The sequence below is a fragment of the Pseudonaja textilis genome, chromosome 3 (assembly GCF_049901715.1).
Source record: "Pseudonaja textilis isolate UNSWEBS1 chromosome 3, rPseTex1.2, whole genome shotgun sequence".
Lineage (NCBI taxonomy): Eukaryota > Metazoa > Chordata > Lepidosauria > Squamata > Elapidae > Pseudonaja > Pseudonaja textilis.
In genome coordinates this window covers 104,377,757-104,396,714 of record NC_141992.1, presented here as the reverse complement: position 1 = coordinate 104,396,714, position 18,958 = coordinate 104,377,757, and the positions used below count along the sequence as shown (strand labels likewise).

General features: G+C 38.2%; 1 protein-coding gene and 1 long non-coding RNA gene across 4 annotated transcripts in view; one reads left to right on the top strand and one right to left on the bottom strand.

Annotated features, from left to right (window-relative positions):
• Nucleotides 1-18,958, top strand: part of LOC148126247 (uncharacterized) — a 279,757-nt gene that overhangs the window by 188,448 nt on the left and 72,351 nt on the right. The gene's annotated exons all lie outside the window — the stretch shown is intronic.
• TEDC1 (tubulin epsilon and delta complex 1) overlaps nucleotides 882-18,958 on the bottom strand; it is a 41,054-nt gene continuing 22,977 nt past the window's right edge. For 2 of the 3 annotated variants that reach the window (XM_087931996.1, XM_026703433.2), the window contains 2 exons: nucleotides 13,329-13,532; nucleotides 882-1,660 (listed from right to left, as the gene is read on the bottom strand). In XM_087931996.1, the coding sequence (XP_087788122.1) occupies nucleotides 1,235-1,660; nucleotides 13,329-13,532 (630 nt within the window). In that variant the 3' untranslated portion in view covers nucleotides 882-1,234. Of the gene's footprint in view, nucleotides 1,661-12,009; nucleotides 12,398-13,328; nucleotides 13,533-18,958 lie in introns of those variants that run through there. The other variant, XM_087931997.1, reaches the window with a different exon arrangement.

Here is an 18,958-nt window from a genome sequence, read left to right as displayed (position 1 = left end):
TACTAACATTCAATCAGTTCTGAAATTTAAAATCATTATTTTATATCCTGCAGTCTGGATTGAGAATAGGCCTTGAGCTTCTATGCAAGTATCAGAAGAGTGTTATCATACCTTGATCAGTTATCAGTGAAGACCAACCGTCTCTTCCTAAGATGTAGTTTCTAATTCTTTTATACATTTCATTATCCTAATTTAAAGTATTACAATTTCTCTGAATTCTTCTGGGCCCAGAACTGGACAGTGGTCTGGCCAAAGCAGAATAGAGTGAAATGATTGCTTCATATGATTAAAAAAATATGCCTGATTTGATACACCCCTAAATTGCATTTGCATTCTTTCAGCTACAAGAAATTCCTATTTGGAATCAGTACTATTCTAAGAGGGTTTTTTTAAAAACAAATATTAATACCAGGTCAGGTATCCTCCATCCCAATGATTCTCAACCTGTGGTCTGCGGACCTTTGGAAGATCACAATATCATCACAGGGCAAGCTGTGAAGAAAAGTTATGATTTAAATCTTGAGTTAGGTCTTAGTGGTCCGTGGCCATTGTCCGTGGCCACAAAAGGTATTTAAAGGGAGTCCATGATGAAGAAAAGGTTGAGAACAACTGCTCTATCCCATATTTTAAGCATTCAGTGATGGTTTTCCAGAGGAAGAACTTTGAACATGTCTATGCTGAATTTGTTAATTTCATGCCATTTGTCCAGCATAGTGAGATTTTTTTGAATTCTATTTCTGCTTTCTAGCTACCCTACTCAATTACATCTGAACATTTGATAAGGATCTTTCCACTTTTGCATTCAAATGATTAATTAAAATATCAATTGTCATGCCACTCAGCCAACATTTAGCAAGCTTGATAATCAGCATGTCAAGTAATACTTAATCAAAATCTTTATTGAAGATGGTACTAAATATACAGCATTCTCATACACCTCTTGTTCAAATATTTAGTATGAGAGTTTAGTGTAGTGTGGTGTTGAAATCTATTCTAGCTAAACTGAAACTGGGCACCAACACATACCTGAGATAAAAATAATTTTAAAAGACATTAATATTAGCCTCCTGTTCATTAATAGCCCTGAGGTAATATGTAGCACACTTAAAAGATATTATCCTTTTGAAAATGAGAGGGTGCATAGTAAGCCTAAAGGACCAGCAGCTGCATTCAGAAGGCAGAAATAAATGTCAAAAATGGGTGAAGCAATTTGAAGCAATCTCAAAATGTTCTTTCAAATGTGGTGAACTTTGTCAATTTCTGCACTTATTCTTGCTTTTTGTGTTTTCATTGGTGGGATGAAAAGCACTTGACCAAGTTTCTTTGCCACTTTATGAATCTTCTGCCTATCTCCCTCTTGTCGCTGCTTTAGATGTGCCTTCAGTCTTGCCTCTTTCTTTTTCAGAAAACTGATCACATCAGTGGCAGTGATTCCTTCTCTAATGGCCTTGGTAGATGCTGCTGTTCTAATAGTATCCATTTTAGTTTCCTTTAAACATTTTTTTTTATAAACTAGTCTATATGGACCGTGCAATTTATTGCTTCCACAGGTACTATTATTGCACTTAAGGTCAGAGAATTTCAGCTCCACAATTTCTTGTACTTTTCTTACAGCCATGCAAAAATCTTCCTCTCCTTTTTTTTCTTGCCTTGTTCTGACCTATAAAAAGGAAATTATAATTAGATTGGTAAATGTAGACTGTACATCTGCAAGGATGGCATAGACACATCATTACTACCCCAGACCCTACGAATCACAATTAATGAAAAAATGGTGCCATGTTTTCTCTTCTGTTCTGATTCTGTTTATATGCAGTATATATATTTTTGCTATCCAATGTGCACAATTTGTGGTTGTTGCACCTGGCATTCAGGAACAGGAGTCCTTCTATGAGGATAATGAGTGGTTTCTAAATTTTATAATGTAATGTTTTTGAGTGCAGCTCAGAATCTGATAAGTCCAATGAAATTCTGAACACGAGGCTACTGATAATCAGTTTTATTTCTGATCAGAAAGCAAAAACTGGGTAACCTTTTAGTCTCCCACCTTAAACAGAGCAGGCAGAGAGAAAAGCAGGTGCGCGCAAAAAAACTTTTACTCAAACTCTTTATAGTTCATACAGTTTGGAAAGATCGGCATTGCTATAGAAACATTATTTTGTATCATGATTTTTCTCAGTGCTTCTGCAAACAAAGGACATTAGATGGGAAAGGAATATTTTAGCCCAGAGCTTTATTTCTCACATTTAAGTTGCTGAGAAAACATATTTGCATTTCACAAGTTACTTTGCTAGGCTACTTTTGGCTTTTTGCCTAGAAGCTTTGTCTCTGTGGTTCGCACATTAGGTTACAATGGTGTCCAGCCCAGCCCAGCAGGGAATCAAGGGTTGAGCCAGATATACTCTGTGTATGCTCTCTCTAATCCTTTCATTCCTCCCTTTTTAAGGCAATAGGATGTTGCTGGAACAATGGTGAATATTGCTTAGGTACTGGTGTCAAAGTAAGAACTGTGGAAGGCTTGTCCTGTCTTCCCGAAACCACAATTGTTATTCTAGAAATTGTGCTAGTAACAACTGATTTTATTACAAGTTTCAAACAAGGTAATATACAAGTATCAAAACAAACAGTCATTTCTGGGCTTTGCCCAAGTATAGTGTGGTTGTAAGCCAACTGTTGGGTATAATGATTATCTCCCCACACAAATGCACACACCTATTCCTTAGTGGTGAACAGTACTCCCTATGGAGAGTGACACATCATTTGGCTACCTTTGGAACAGGTGGCATATTGTATCTGGTCATGTGTGCAGGTATATTTTATTCCCTAACAGGTATAATCTGAATGGTAAACCAGAGTTTTCGTGATTTTAGCTCCTGTATGGGTGGTTTTTATACACTCATAACACATTTTCATCTGCCTCAAGAGTAAGGGAAATCAGTTTCAGACTCAGAATCAAAATCATCAGAATCCTTTTCATGTGAAAAGAGCTGGAGCCATAGTTCATAGTCATTACTGTCATAATCCCTCTTCTGATGGCAGGACGTCGTGAGAAATAGAATCCTCAATAACAAATAGAGTTGGCAATGCCTCTTGTGGAAAAGGAATAACATGAGCTGGATGACGCAGTGGACATGTCAAATAGTCGAGCACCTAGGTTTAGTAGGAAGCTAATGGAGGCTAATGAAGTTCACTGTGGCTTTAATCACACAAAGCTTCCTTCTTGAAATGCAGCAATTTTATCAGGAAGCAATAATCCAAAGCAAAAAGCAAATTGCTATAAAAACGAACAGCAAGTAGTCAGGATTCCAGGTAATCAAAAAGGTCTGCGGGTGAAGCTGGGGTTCGTTGCAAACATAGCTTCAAGTCGGTGACGGGTTGACGCTCCCACTGGGGTGGTGGAATCTTCTTTATTCTAGAAACATGGACCCAAGCTTTCAACTTTAGCCGCCGTGGGTGTGCTAAGAAGAACCTGCCGAGGGTTGGACCACTTGGCACTGGTTGCACTCGGGAAGAGTTCCTTTACTCAAACCCACTCTCTAGGTGGGACATACAATGGTGCTGTTGTTACTGGTGGCAAGGCATTTTGCACGTGTTGAAAAATACGAGACAGAATCTGGGCCATTTTCTGCAAATATTGTGTTACATTTGTCTCTCCTTCATCCCTTGATATTGACTGGGCTGAGAAATGTCTACCATAGAGCATCTCAAAAAGTGACTGTTTCCACTATCCTTGAGATAATGCCGATTCTGGTTAAAGCAATAAGCAAGACTGCCAGCTGTGCCTCATTTAAAACCCAAGAACAAGACAGTTTGACATTAGAATTGAAAGAAGACGTATCAGAATACTATAAAGTATGGAACAATTTCTATGTATGGAGTGATATGAAAGGAAATCTATAAAATGTAAATTAAAAATCTAAGATGTAATTGAAATGCAGTACAATGAATAATATATAAAATGACACAAAGACTAAATGTAAATATGTATATATGTTTTCTTAAGTTTTCGCGGGTACTTACATGTATGGCATTCAGCTTTGTTCAGGTATTTTCCCACGTCATTGTAGTTGTGCTTTTAAAGTTGTAGCAACGTTTCGGCAGAATCTCATCTGCCATCATCAATACAGAAGCCTGATGATGGCAGATGAGATTCTGCCAAAACGTTGTTACAACTTTAAAAGCACAACTACAATGACGTGGGAAAATACCCGAACAAAGCTGAATGCCATATATGTATGTATGTATGTATGTATGTATGTATGTATATATATATATGTGTGTATATATATATATATATATATATATATATATATATATATATATATATATATAGTTATATTGCTTAATAATTTTTTTCTAGTATAAAATGTAAAGACTGATATGTATGTCAAAGAAAGTCCACTATGTTCAAGATTTTTTAAATGTTTATTTTCAATAAAAAATTTTTTTTAAAAAACAAGAATTCCTTTGACTCCATTAAAATAGAGAAAAAGTACTTTTACTGAGTTTTAACTGACAGAGACAAAAGGAAGCAAGATCTGAGGCAAATAGGCGTAGAAATTACATATTGAAAGTTATCCCAAGTTCCCTCCCCCAGGAGTCCAGGTTGATCATCCAATCTGAGATATGTATAATGTCACATGAGGTACATCTTCAGGTGCTTTCTCACTCATCTGGTATGCCAAGACGGTTGACCTTGGCTTAGCAGAGATAAGTTTATGCAGCTGCACAGTAAGCAGGAAAACATCCCCTCCTTTTTAGTTCACACAGGAACATCTTCGCACTCCAGCAAACTTCCTCCCCAAATACCAAATTAACCCCCCCCCCCCGTTTCTATGGCAGCCGAAAGAATCAAGCAGCAAAAGATGTCAAGAAAACTTCTTGGAGGGTGACATTTGCCCTCCTGCAAAAGAGGTATTAGCCCTGGAAAACAAAACATCGTAGGTAACAGGCAAAGAAATATTCTAAATAGGAGCAAATAAGATACATATAAGATTACATCAAAGTTTATCCAGGTATTTACATGTCATAATCCCTCAGCTTAGGGGCATCATCATTACGAAGGGTGAACTTCTAGGGCTTTGGTGACACACCTCATGTTGGCTGCTTCTGAGGCAAAGTCATCCCCATATTCCAAGCTTGGGCTAAGAAGAATCTAAACTCCTTGGAATCCCCTCTGTATTTTACTTCCAGCAGAGGAACTTTGGGAATTTGGCGCCTCCGTGGTATTGCCCCCACCACCAGGGACCATGGGCTACAGCAGCCGCTGGCATTCCTGCAGCCTGTACTGGCCCTGGTTGGGCACTTCTGGACCTGCAGATATACTAATAATGAGGATGATGATGATGAAGAAGAAGAAGATGATGATGTGGAAAAAAATGTTCAAAATGAAAAGTTGAAGATCTTGTGTGACTTTCAAATACACATGGATCATCATTTGGAACACAACATGCCAAATATCCGATGTAGAAAACTGAAACGTACAATTTATTGATATCGCTATACCAGGAGATGCAAGAGTTGAAGAAAAAGAACTGGAAAAAATCACGAAACATCACGACTTGGCCATTGAAACTACACGATTATGGATGAAACATGTAACAGTGATATCCATTGTCATCGGGGCACTTGGTGCCATGTCCAAGAATTTTGCAAAATACATCACGAAATTGCAGCTTCCTGCAATAACAGCAGGAGAACTGCAAAAAACTGTGCTACTTGGAACATGGTACATTTTAAGAAGATAGGTTGATACCTAAGATGCTGGCAGCAACCCATATCAACCATCTTCACCAGTCAATTATATTTGTGATACATTTTTAAATGTTCAGTTGATTAAGATTCGTGTTTAATGAATAAAAGATTATTATTATTATTATTATTATTATTATTATTATTATTATTATTATTATTATTATTATTCCTTGGTGTTCTCTGAGCTTGCTTGTTTTCTTGCAGACATTTCATTACCCAAACTAGATAACATCCTCAATGCTAGTGCAGTTTGCTCTCAGTTTAAATTCTAGTGGCTTGCCCTAAAAGTGTTGGTGGTCTTAGAGATTCTTTGCTTGGGCTGTTTGCTGTTGGCTTCCTTGGCAGTTTCTTGATTAGGGTATTATTTACTTGACTGTTGGTCTGATGTTAATCTTGGAGTTAATCTAGGCTGATGAGGGTGCTGATTGCTGGTGGAGAGGTGCTTGGATCTTTTTATTCCCTTTTTGGCTGGTTGATTGTTGTTGTTTTTAAAGACATTTTGTTTGTTGATGGCAAATTTGTCAAAAGTGCCAGGCTTCTAGAAATTCCGTGGCATTTTGAACTTGGCAGAAGACTGGCATAATGTATCCATGAACACCAACTGTCAGTCAGAAGGCATGGTGAAACCTCATTAATTCCATAACATATGGACAGACTTAATCCGTTTAAATTGGGAAAATGGGACCATCCTAGACTAAGCCAAGTCCAAAAATGCCATAGAATTACATTCTATATAAGCTTGATTTTCTGGGTCATTTTCTTCTCCCATGGAGTAGCATTACATCACATCACATTACAGGTATAATTTGCTGTTGCCAATGCCTCATGATCTAGGAAATATTGTTATTATCACATAGCCCAACTTGGAAAATATTCTGTAATGATAGCTTCTTACTGCATTCCCTCATATTTGAGGTCACAGCAAAGGTCCTGCTCTATCATAGAATGAAACAGATCAGGCTTGAATCTCTACTGAAGGCATCCTGATGCTCCATTTCCTCCAGGCTCCTCTGTAACTGATTATTCATCACTATCTCACTAATTTTCCTTCCAAAAAGAAGTTGTAAACCCAAACTGTAAACTAAAACAGAATATCATAAATAACCCAAATCTACAAGAATGAAGTCAGGAAAGCTAAGGCTCACAATGAATAAGATTTGCAATAAATGACAAAAATAATTTTTTAAAATGTTTTTTTAAATGTAGGAAACATTTAAAGAAGAAAAAAGTCATTTGAAGAAAAAAGTCAAGGAAAAGAAAAAAAGAAAAGAAAAAAAACATTTGAAGAAAAAAGTCAAGGAAACGATCAGTCAAATAATGGGAGAAGATAGAAAGGGAGAAAGTAGAACTGATTAATTCATTCTCTGCATCTGTCATTTTACAGGAAATAACAGCCCAATAGTACAGTAGAAGGTGGAATAGGAATGAAAGTCAAAATAGACAAAAAAAATGATAAGAAAACACCTATCCAACCTGGACAAGTTCAAATTGCTAGGACCAGATGGATTGCATTGCAGAGTTCTGAAGGAGCTGGCAGACATGATCTTGAACCAAATGCACTGGGATAGAACAGACAATACCTGGCTCAATTGTAATAACTGTGAGAAGGATCTAGGTGTCCTAATGGATCACCTAAGTATGAATTAACAGTGTGCTGAAGATGCAAACAAGCAGAACAAAATAATTCAGTCCTAGGATGCATCAATAGAAGACTAGCATCAAAAACAACAGAAGCATAGTATTAAAAGTATAGTGTTGCTCTATATTGCACTAATGAGGCCAAAGTTGGAATACTGCAACCACTTTTGGTTGCCACAATACAAAACAATGCTGAGGCCCTAGAAAGAGCATATAGAAGAGCAACAAAGGGTAGGGTAGGGGAGGATAGGATAAGAGCTGGAAGTGACCTTGGAGGTCTTCTAGTCCAGCAGAACCTACACTTGCTCAGATAAGTGACTGTCCCAGTCTGGAGGCGTCAAACTCAAAGCCCGGATACGGCCTGTGATGTGATTAGATCTGGCCTGTGGGGCTGCCCTGTAAACAGTGAAGGAAGCTCTTGGCACTTCAACTCCAGCCAGCTGGGTACCAATCTATAACTTGATGGCCACCATATGGGCCAGAACACAGTTGGCCTTAGATCTGCGGGGATGCCCAGGAGCCAGCGAGGAATCGCCCCACCACCTGGACTTGCAAGAGGTGTATAAGCACACCAGAATCAAGGAAGGGTATGAGCGGAAGACAACATTTAACTGCCTGCTCTGCTGCTTCCAATTTAGGTTACTTCTCTTTGGACTACAGGGAGCTCCAGCAGTCTTAGTGCAATAATAAATAAGATGCTACATGACTATTTGTGAAAGGGCTTCTGGTTTACTTGGATGACATTTTAATCTATACCAAAATGAAGGAAGAGCATGTGAAGTTGGTTAGAGCAGTTCTCAAAAACTGTGCACTGCTAAACTTTATGCCAAGCTTTCTAAGTTCAAATTCCATCAAGTTAAAATAGATTACTTTGACTACTGAATCTCCTATGAAGAGACTGACCCAGAAAAAGTCCGAGTTGGTGCTAGAGTGGGCTCCACCCCACACAAGGAAGCAACTGCAAAGCTTCCTAGGATTTGTGAACTTTTACAGCAATTCATCCCCTCATTCACTCAGATAGACCTCTCCGTTACTAATCTGTTAAAAAACCAAAGGGGGAGACAAACCTAACCCTAGCCAATCATTAAAATGGTCAAAGGAGTGCCAAGCCGCGTTTGAAAAACTTAAATGGCTCTTCACCACCAAGACCCAGAGAACACTTTTGTAATTCAGGCCAACATCAGTGACATGGCTTTTGGAGCAATGTTAATGGAAGAGAACAAGAAAGGGCAGTTACAGCTGTGTGCCTACACTTCAAAGAAAGTATCAGAGACTGAACACCAGTGGACCATATGGGAGAAGGAGGCCTATGCAGTAAGACGGGCACTCTTTTCCTGGAGTTATTTCTTAGAAGGGAGTAAAATCCCTTTCCAAGTGTGGACTGATCTCAAAAATCTGGAGGCATCCAAGACCCCTTGGAAGCTTTCTCTTAAACAGGCATGATGGGCACAATATTTTCATCAATTCAACTTCATACTGTGCTACTTACTAGCAGGAAAGAACTTCCTAGCTGATGCCCTATCATGAATGCCACAATATAATTGCCCCAAAGCAGAAATAATCAAATCACTGCTTCCAAAATGTCAACGTGCATCCTCAGTAACCATCAGGGCTCAGGGAAAAGAAAAATGATCTGTTAGTAATGACATGGCTGCAGCTTTCATGAAAGTGCTTACTGACAATGAGTAGTTTTGAAGGTACAACAATGTCTGCTCTACCCAGGACTGACTGGCCTGGGAGGGAGGGAAAACTATATGTACCAGACAGTCAAACACTCCTAATTATGCAAACCTGCCACAATGCAAACATTGCTGGGAACTTTGGATTTGTAAAAACCCTGCACTTAATCAAGAGACAATTCTGGTGGTCTTCCCTCAAAAAAGATATTGAAAGCTATGTGTCAAGTTGCCCTGTCTGTGCTTTAGCTAAGCAGAGATAAGGAAAGACTCTAGGACTGCTCCAAACAGTAGCTGAGCCGTCAGCAACCTGGACAGAGATTTCTATAGACCTTATTGTGGAACTCCCCCAAAGCACAGGAAACATAGTCATTTGGCTGGTGACAGATCTGTTTTAGAAACAGGTTCATTTCATCCCATGCCAAGAAAAAAAATACCAATGGGAAAAGAACTTGCCAAATTATTTTTGCATCACATTTATAGGCTACATGGAGTTCCCCAATGTATCATCTCAGCGGGGGTGGTGGTGTTCCAATTCACATCCAACTTCAGAAGAGCCTTCCTGTACCTGTTAGGCACGGACCAGAGACTTAGTTCTTTGCAGCATCCACAGATGAAAGGCAGCTATGAACAGATTAAGTCAGTGCTAGAACAATACCTGAGATGCTTTATAAACTACCAACAGGACAACTGGACTGACCTTTTACCTTTTGCAGAAGTGGCCTACAGTAATTTGATTCATAGCAGTACTGTCTTCACACTTTTCAGAGTTGCAACAGAGCAGGAATGCAATCCTATGCCTGAATTGCCCATGAAGGGCCCCGAAATTCCCTCATTGAAGAAATGGATTGGCCAATTACAAAACACCTGGCCAATAGTGCACATGGCGCTCAAGAAGCCAAAAATGCCTACAAAAGCCAAGCTGGAAAAAAAACCCAGACTGAACCTAAAAAGCTTAATGTGGGAGGTCGAGTATACCTCTCTACTATACACTACCATCAATCCTTACAGCCTTCCAAGAAGCCTGGGCCAAAGTTTATAGGACTGTTTCCCATCAAATATATTATTAATCCAGTCACAGTAGAACTAGACATGCCCAAATCCTTGTGGAAAATCCACTGTTTTCCATTGCAGTTTGTAAAAGCCTGAGGTAGTTTACCCTTTAAGACCAGCTCCCCCTTCTGTCTCTCAGCCATTCATGGTAGAAGGGCAATAGCACTTGGAAGTTAAAGAGATTTTAAATTTCCAGAAGCACAGGGGCACAATCCAATACTTGGTAGCTTGGAAAGATTTTCAAGCTCCCAAAATAATGGGTAAACAAACAACGTTAGAGCCCCTAAGTTGCTCAAGCGGTTTCATAATCAATACTTTGATAAATAAGTCTAATATTCTGTTTCTGTCTCCCGTTTGTTCTGTTTATCCCTGCAGGTGTGACATCTCCTTTTTTCAGGGGGGCAGCATGTCAGGTCCCCATCGGGACACTGCCATTCTGGAGGAGGGGGCAGGTGCTGGAGCCAGATTCTTTTCATACTTTCATTTTTGCTGTAATGCATGGGATGGGAGCCAGGTCTATGCGATGGATGGACTTCCTCCCAGCCAGTTCCAGCCTGCAGACAAAGTTGCAATGTCCTGAGAATAAACTGCTATCAAGCTGACATACCTTGGAATTTTCATAACACTGGAATATTATTGGCTACTGGTGGATTGGGGATCAGTTGAGGGGTTAAAGACTTCTCTGCAATCACTCTCTCAGTAAAAGTTTCCTTTGAACTACCACCATTTTAAGAGTCATGCTTTCCTGAAAAGATAGCAAAAGAAAGCATGACTCTTGAAACAGTGCTATTCCCCTTCCACCATGAATGGCTGAGGGACAGGAGGAGTAGCTGGTCTTGAACTACCTTAGGCTTTAACAAACTGTAATGGAAAATGGGGTGGACTTTCCGCAAGGAAAGCTTTTTTGAAGGCTGTAAAGATTGGAGGTAATGCATGGAGAGGTATACTTGATCTGCCACATTACACTTTTTAGGTTCAGTCTGTTTTTTGTTGGCTTGGCTTTTGTAGGCATCTCTGGCTTCTTGAAATGCCTTGCATCCTACCAGCCAAATGTTTTGTAGTTGACCGATCCATTCCTTCAATGTGGAAATTTCAGGGTTCTTTGTAGGCAATTCAGACATAGGGCTGAAGTCCTGCTCTGTTGCAACTCTGAAAAGTATCAGGATTGTGTTTTGGGGGGCACCCATGGAAGCATGGGAAAATGGGTTCCGTTTCTCATATGCCACTGTTCCTCATCATTAATTTAGCCTTTCTTGGTGAGGTCACTTTGTTGTTCCAATTGTCTAGTTTCTGCATTGGATTGGTATTCAATAGAAGTAAGTTTCTTTGTCTTCTAGTAATTCTTTGTGTTTTGATCTGTCCAAAATTACTATGGTACTCTGATAGGATGAGGATAATCTGGTCCTTTTTTAGATTTTGGAGGACTGCTGTAGTTAGTTTTTTTCTTCTCTTCTTCTGATCTGTGGTATAATGGTTTATATGATATTTTCTTGAATCTCTGTGGGAAGTTCTGTGGTTTTTAATGCTCCTTCTAAAACTGCCAAGAATTCTAGTTGATCAGCAATATTTGTGCAGTATTTATAGTTGAGGCCTTTTATGCAGTATTTATAGTTCAGGCCTATTTGTAGAATATTATGTTCTGCGATAGATAGCAGACAACTGGACATGTTGACCACTATTTGGCCTCTTGATTCTGGGTTTTGATTTTGGTTTGTAGCGTGGTTTTCCTTTTCCCAGCATGTCTCTGGGAAGTAGTCTTGGTGTTTAACATTTTTATTGGGTTATAAAATAAAATAAGATACAAAATATGAAAGTAAATAGGAAAATGGTGAGGAGGAATAGGGGGAAGAGAAGTGAGGAAGGATAAGAAAAAAAGAAACATCAAATCACAACTTTTTGTTTTTTTCATAATAATATGAACAAGTCATTTCCATAAAAATCTATCAATCTAATCAGTAAAACCCAAAACCAACATTTCATTCATTTCCATTTCAAGCACAAAGTTCAGAAGGGGTCTTCATGTGAAAATAAAAGTACTTATATTATTTTCTTTAATCAAAAGAGTCTATTTTGCCTTTTCAGCCAACTCCATCAATCTGTACAACCAGTTGTCCATGTTAGGAAATGAAGTATCCTTCCATTTTTTGTGCATATAGTAGTCTTGCTGCTGTCAACATATATAGTAACAAAGTTCCAAATTTTTTCTCCAGGTCTGTTTCCATTGGACCCAAAAGGAAGAATTCTGATTTCATCTTTATCTCCATTTTCAAAATTTTCTGTATTAAAATATGAATCATATTCCTTTTTTTTTGCTTTATCACATGTCCACCATAGATTATAAAAAGTCCTTTCTTTACTTTTATACTTCCAACATTCATTTGACATACCTTTATACATCTTAGACAGCTTATCTGGTGTTAAATGCCAATGATGCATCATCTTATTGAAATTTTCTTTTAGATTATAATTTAATGTATATTTTAAACACTTCATCCACATATTTTCCCATTGTTCAAGCATCACATTATATCCAAAATTCCTTGCCCATTGAATCATACAATGTTTTACATACTCATTTTCCAAATTCAATTTCAATAACATTTTATGGATCTTAGCAATATGTTCATCATTTCCACATAATAAAATTTCCAATTCATTTTTAACAGTCAAATTCATAGCATTTTTTGTCCAGTTTAAATCTTTCTTTTAGTTGTTGATAAGTAAACCAGTGGCAAACATAACCTTCTGATTCAAGTTCTTCCCTCAGCTTTAATATTGAGTCACCCAATTTAAAAGATAAAATTTTATCATAGATCAACAAGTTTGGTTTTGCCACCATTTCTTTCTGGGAAATAGAAAGGAAGTTTTTTTGCCCATTTTCTAGGGCTATTTTCTATCCGGCTGTGCAGTTTATTGAAGATTTGTATTTGACAACAATAAGTGTCAAAATATTAGAATTTTGTAAGAATTTTGTAATTCAGCACTCTATATTAATTTATATTGTATAAATTTTGTGTGTGTGTGTGTGTGTTTGATACACACATTTGATTACACTAGTAAGTCACAATCTTAAACATATGCAAATGTATTCCTTCATTGAGAAAAACCATAACTTAAACTTCCCACCCAAAAGATTGAAAACAAATTAACATTAAAAGTCGAAAAAGAGGAAGTCTTAATCCCAATTGGATTTCTAACAGGTCTTACCTCTCCATAGCAAGCCAGTTTCTTGAGGGTTCTATGCTCATGTAACTCCTGGTACAGACTCAGAAGATCTTTCTTACATTTGTCGAGTTCTTCCATAATTCTGCTAACATTATGGCATCCCAAGTCAGTACCTGGCAAAAAACAGTCCTTGTAACACATAGTGTGGTTCTGGGTATCTTCTGTTACCATATTCAAAACAGTCTCCTGTGAGGGAGGAGGGTGAGGGAGGAGGGAAGTTTCAAAGCTTTATTAATTTTTCATAAATATAATCTGCAAGAGAAATTTACCCTACAAAATGTAAAGTACAACTAGTTCTACCTGAAGATTGTACCACATAAATATATATAAATTACAGTATATGTATTTCTTAAGCAGAACAGATTCAACTAGAAAATACTGGAAAATGAACATTACTAGAACAAAGATGTCTCCAATAAGTAATATTACAATTAATCTTATTATAGTTCAACACAGTGGTGGGATTCCAATTTTTTTTACTACCAGTTTTGTGGGTGTGGCTTGGTGACTGGGTGAGCATAGCTTGGTGTCATGTGACTGGATGGGCATGGTTTGGTGGTCATGTGACTGGGTGGGCGTACTTGGTGGCCATGTGACTGGGTGGGTGTGGCTGGGTGGTCATGTGACTGGGTGGGCGTGGCCTTAGATGAAGCAGATTTTCTTGAGTTGCTGGAGTCAAGTGGCATACAAACTTAATAAATTATTATTATTAATTGCATATATATTTTCCCATGCTGGGTGACAAAAAGACTGCCTGCCTTATTAGCCATCATTTAGTTTGGAAGCAGCAGAGCAACTTCTGTTCCAAATAATTTTACCCTCATTAGATCATAAAGCCAGAAAAAATATATAATCATTATATATGCATTCTATAAATAAATTGATACAGGAAAAAGCCATAGCAGTTTATCACCCAAGGTAACCATTAGTTTGTATAGAATTTTAAACAGAACGCTTCACCAAGGATGTCTGTAAAATCCAAATACATTTTTACTAGTTTTTCTTTCAGTTTCCACTCATTCTGGCTTCCAACTGAAATGCCTGAAATTCTGTCCACACCCACAGACTTAACATTCAATAAAATTAATGCTGCAATTCAGCAACTTTCTTAGTTTCCTGCTGAAATGGACTGTCTGAACAAGGATTAATCCAGAAGCAGACTGACTTTCCCAGTTCCTTTTGACAAGCACTGACACCAATAAACCAAGATGATCAAAATGCTCCCTATAAATGTATGAGAACTGCAGATAATTAAGATACTACTTCAGCTAGTTCAACCCTTGCATAATGGCAAGCTTTGATTTGTGTGCTCACAAATTTCCAGTATGTACATTTACTGGAAAGTAAGTTTTACTGATTCCAAAGGCTCAGATTTACCAATACTCAAATCATATTTCCAGTACATTTTCTCAGAACACCTCTATTCTGACTTTATATTAATAATTTGAAGAATAACTGTTTTGAGAGCTGCAGATGAACTGCTGTTATTGATTTTGCTGGATTTTCAGAGACTGGAGAAGTGCTGCCTTATAAGATTACGAGGTGTGCATCAACCTTGATTAAGATAACATTCATGTAATGTATTATATGATTACTGCTTAGCCTTACATGTGTGGTGAGGGTGCATTTGATAGAGTTGGCCTTCAGGAAAGGAAAATAATATGTAAACACTGAAATAAACAGCCAAGGAAAATTTGTATCTTTTGCTGTCCTAACAGTGACTAAACCTGGTGGAACTATTTCAAAATCTTATCATCAGAAACTTGCAAACATTTGGCTTCTGCACTGAGCCTTTGCTGTTAATCTGGTAATCCTCAGCAAACTACATGTAAACATTTTCTTACTATGCTTGAATAACAAAAGTAATTGGAGGTTTTGGTGAACCATAAATCACCCAGGCATCCCAAAGGAAGTAGGCCTCAATTTATGACCAAAATTGGGACCATAATTTCCATTGCTAAACAAGGCAGTTAAGTGAGCCACACACGATTTTACAACACTTTTCCCCATTGTTGCTAAGCAATCCCTGCAATTAAGTGAATCATGCAGTTATTAAGCAAATCTGGCTTCTCTGTTGACTTTGCTTGTCAGATGTCAGCTGGGAAGGTTGTAAATAGCAATCACATGATCTCAGGATGCTGCATCCATCGTTAAATACATGCTGGTTGCCAAGCGCCAGAATTTTGATCACATGACCACATGGAGTTGCTGCAGCAGTCATAAGTGAGAGGATCAGTCATAAGTCACTTTTTTCAGTGCTCTTGTAACTTTGAATGGAGGCTAAACAAATGGTTGTAAGATACTATCTGTATCTGCGGCTTTAACCTTCCGATTAGCATCTAACTAGATTTCAGCTGCATCTCTGCACCAGGCACAATAGGATAATTTCCTTATTCCCAAAATTCAGGAAAATAACCCAGGCTCACAAGAAGTTATTCTACTTCTGAGTGTTTTTCAAGCTTAGCAACTTTAAGACATGTGGATTTCAATTCCCAGAATTACGCAGGCAGCATGAGACCTGATCATTTGATTACTATCAAATCAGTAACATGAAAGAATTACCAACTTTAAAGATACTGAGCATTGTATCTCTGTATGAATTGTTTTAATAAGATTCCATACCTACTACGCTTGTGTCTCTGCTTGGACAGAACCATCAAAGCACTTCTACTGGATTGCCCCATTTGGGGAGGGGTGTCTAATTTAATATTGCCTCCGCCTCCTCCTCACTAAATGCATGGATTGACCTCAAATGGATGTTACCTATTTTCTACTGGTGGATTAATCTATCAAAATGTAATATAAACTGCCCCTTCATTACAAGGACACAGCTTTAAAGAGTAAAGTCCCCATCACCACCAAACTATCTCTTCCAGGATGGCTATTCCTAGTCCATTAAAATGTTCTAGAGTTAGTGCTGTCTTAAATTTAGAGATAGGTATTTGGTTTAATTATATTAGTAGTGTAAAACAGCAGAGACTGACTACTGAAAATCATACCTAGGAAGGCCAGCAAATCTAATTGCCTTTCTACCTCCATAACATAATTTTAAGGCTGAGTATTACCTGCTTATAGCCCATCATAAGCACTACATCCCATGAAAAGCCATAACAGAGCAATTTCCAATGAATTAGTCAATTAAATAATAATTTTAAACTTCTCTCCTGCAATCTGGGTTGAAGCAGAATTAAACCATATCTGTTTGTGTTTTCTGAATGGATTTTATAGAAAGGAGGATTAATTTCACATCTGCACCCACCAGCCACTTCCCATTCGATCGACCTCATTTAGGAAGCATGGAGGACGTAGTCAGCAACTACAAAATTAAGTATCTTCCAAATGGGATAGGCGCAGACTCGGGGGGAGGAGGGAGAGGAGAGAAAGAGGCTCCAGGCTACTTTAAAATGCTTTAAAGCCCATCCATTCAGCTCCAGCAACATATCTTCAGCCTCATTTGAGGCAAGTGGCTGGGAATGGCAAGGGGCGTGGCCGGGTGTAATACACATCCATGTATTGAATGGCTACCCATTCGGTTGAACCGGACCAGACTGGCTGAATCTCACCACTGGTTCAATACATGGATGAGTATTACATCCAGAATTTGGATGTAAAAAGTCTTTATTTAGTTTTATAGGACTTTGAAATTTAGAACAGTGTTTAGTCCATATGGATACAATGTAGTTAAGAATTTCATTCTGTGGTTTATGATTTGCTTAAAGCTTAACCACAATATTCAGACTTTTAAACAATTATATATCACACAATTGAATAACAAAAGCAAGTGCAAGTAGTCCTTGATTTACAACAGTTCATTTAGTGACCATTCAAAGTTACTGTCAGGTTGACAGTTACATCATCACTGAAAAAAGACACTTGGCAATTGATTCCTATTTATGACCTTTGCAATGTCTTGGGATCATGTGATTACCCTCTTCTGGCAAGCAAAGTCAATGAGGGAAGCCAGATTCATTTAACAACTGTGATACTAACTTAACAATTGCAGATTCATTTAACAACTGTGATACTAACTTAACAACTGCAGTGATTTAACTTAACAATTGGGGCAAGAAATGTTATAAAATAGGCAGTAAATTACAGATTAACAGAGTTGGAAGGGACCTTGTAGATCATCTACTCCAACCCCCCACCCAAGCGGGAGACCTTACACCACTTCTGATAAATGGCAGTCCAATCTCTTCTTGAAAGCCTCCAGTGACGAAGCTCCCACAACTTCTGTAGGCAAGTTGTTCCACTGGTTAATTGTTCTGTCAGAAACTTTCTCCTTATTTTCAGGTTGAATCTCTCCTTGTTCAGTTTACATCCATTATTCTTTGTCTGGCCATCCGGTGCCTTGGAAAATAGCTTGAGCATCTCCTCTCTGTGGCAGCCCCTCAAATATTGGAACACTGCTATCATGTCTCCCCTGGTCCTTCTCTTCACTAGACTAGCCATGCCCAGGTCTGTTCTTCATATGCTTTAGTGTCGTCCCCTAATCATCCTGATTGCTCTTCTCTGCACTTTTTCTAGAGCCTCAACATCTTTTTTGTAGTTTGGTGACCAAAACTGGATGCAGTACTCTAGGTGTGGTCTTATTAAGGCTTTATAAGTGGTATTAGTACCTCACTTGATCTCGATTGTATCCCTCTGCAACTTAGGATTGCATTGGCTTTTTTGGCTGCCACTGCACACTTTTGGCTCATATTTAAATGGTTGTCCACTAAGACTCCAATAACCTTTTCACAGTTATTGTGATTAAGCCTGGTTTCACCCAGTCTACATGTGTACCTTTGGTTTTTCTTGCCTAAGTATAAGACTTTGCTTTTCTCTACACTGAATTGCATTTTGTTAGAGTTCAAGTCTGTCAAGGTCCATCTGGATCTTGAGCCTATCATCTAGAGTGTTGGCTATTCCTGCCAGTTTAATATCACCCACAAATTTGGTAAATTCCCCTTCTATTCCCTCATCTAAGTTGTTTATGAAGATATTGAAGAGTACTGGGCCTAAGATGGAACCTTGTGATACCCCACTGCTTACTTCCCTCCATGTAGACTTAGACCCATTAAGGACTACTTGTTGAGTACAGTTTGTCAGCCAGTTACAAATCCATCTGATGGTGATGCTATCTATCCCACTTTTTTCTACCTTACCAAGAAGTAAGTTGTGGTCTACTTTGTTGAATGCCTTGCTGAAGTCTAAATATATTATGTCCATAGTATTTTGCTGGTCTATCAATTTCATCAAGATTGCTTTTGCATGATGTTTTTAACAAACATGCTGACTTCTAGTTATTACTTAGTTGTTGGCAGATCTGATTTTTTTTTTTCATTATCTTTTCCAGTATCTTCCCGGATATTGATGTTAGGCTGATTGGTCTGTAATTTCCTGGGTCTGTTTTTTTTCCCTTTTTAAAAAAAATGGGAACCACATCAGCTCTTTTCCAGTCCTCTAGTAGTTCCCCGGTGCTCCAGGATTTTTGAAAGTTGTGGTACAATGGTTCTGAGATGACATCTGCCAGCTCTTTTAGAACTCTGGGATGTAATCTGTCAGGTCCCGGTGATTTGTATTCATCAAGATCAGACAGGTGTTCTCTTACTATTTTTTTTGCTTATTTT